The sequence below is a fragment of the Penaeus monodon genome, chromosome 31, assembly GCF_015228065.2.
Source record: "Penaeus monodon isolate SGIC_2016 chromosome 31, NSTDA_Pmon_1, whole genome shotgun sequence".
NCBI classification, from domain to species: Eukaryota; Metazoa; Arthropoda; class Malacostraca; order Decapoda; family Penaeidae; genus Penaeus; species Penaeus monodon.
The window spans coordinates 24,159,692-24,160,008 of NC_051416.1; the positions used below are offsets into that span (position 1 = coordinate 24,159,692).

General features: G+C 59.3%; 1 protein-coding gene across 1 annotated transcript in view; it reads left to right on the plus strand.

The window, feature by feature from the left end:
* The window catches only part of LOC119592933 (mucin-2-like), an 8,210-nt gene that overhangs the window by 7,077 nt on the left and 816 nt on the right, over window positions 1–317 (plus strand). The window contains exon 7 of the mRNA XM_037941825.1: window positions 128–299. Within this exon, the coding sequence (XP_037797753.1) occupies window positions 128–299 (172 nt within the window). The remainder of the gene's footprint in view (window positions 1–127; window positions 300–317) is intronic.

Consider the following 317-nt stretch of genomic DNA (forward strand, 5'->3'; position numbering starts at 1 on the left):
CCCCCAACCGAAACCCCACATCACTACCCCCCCCTCCCCCCATCACTCACATCCCTCCACATCTACACATTCATCACCTGAAGCAAATACCATTTCACCCTCTCACCTCCAACGCCCTTTGTTTCAGCCCGTGGAGGAGGAGGTTTCAGTATACCTCGTGAGACAGGAACGCCCAACGCCACCCAGGGGCTTCCCTTCGCCCACGCCGCCCACGCCGCCCACGACCCAGAGGAGTAGGAGGACGAGACCGAGGATTAACGGTGAAATCCTGCAGTCCAATGAGGCGTCTGTGGCTTTGGGTGAGAATCGGGGAGGCT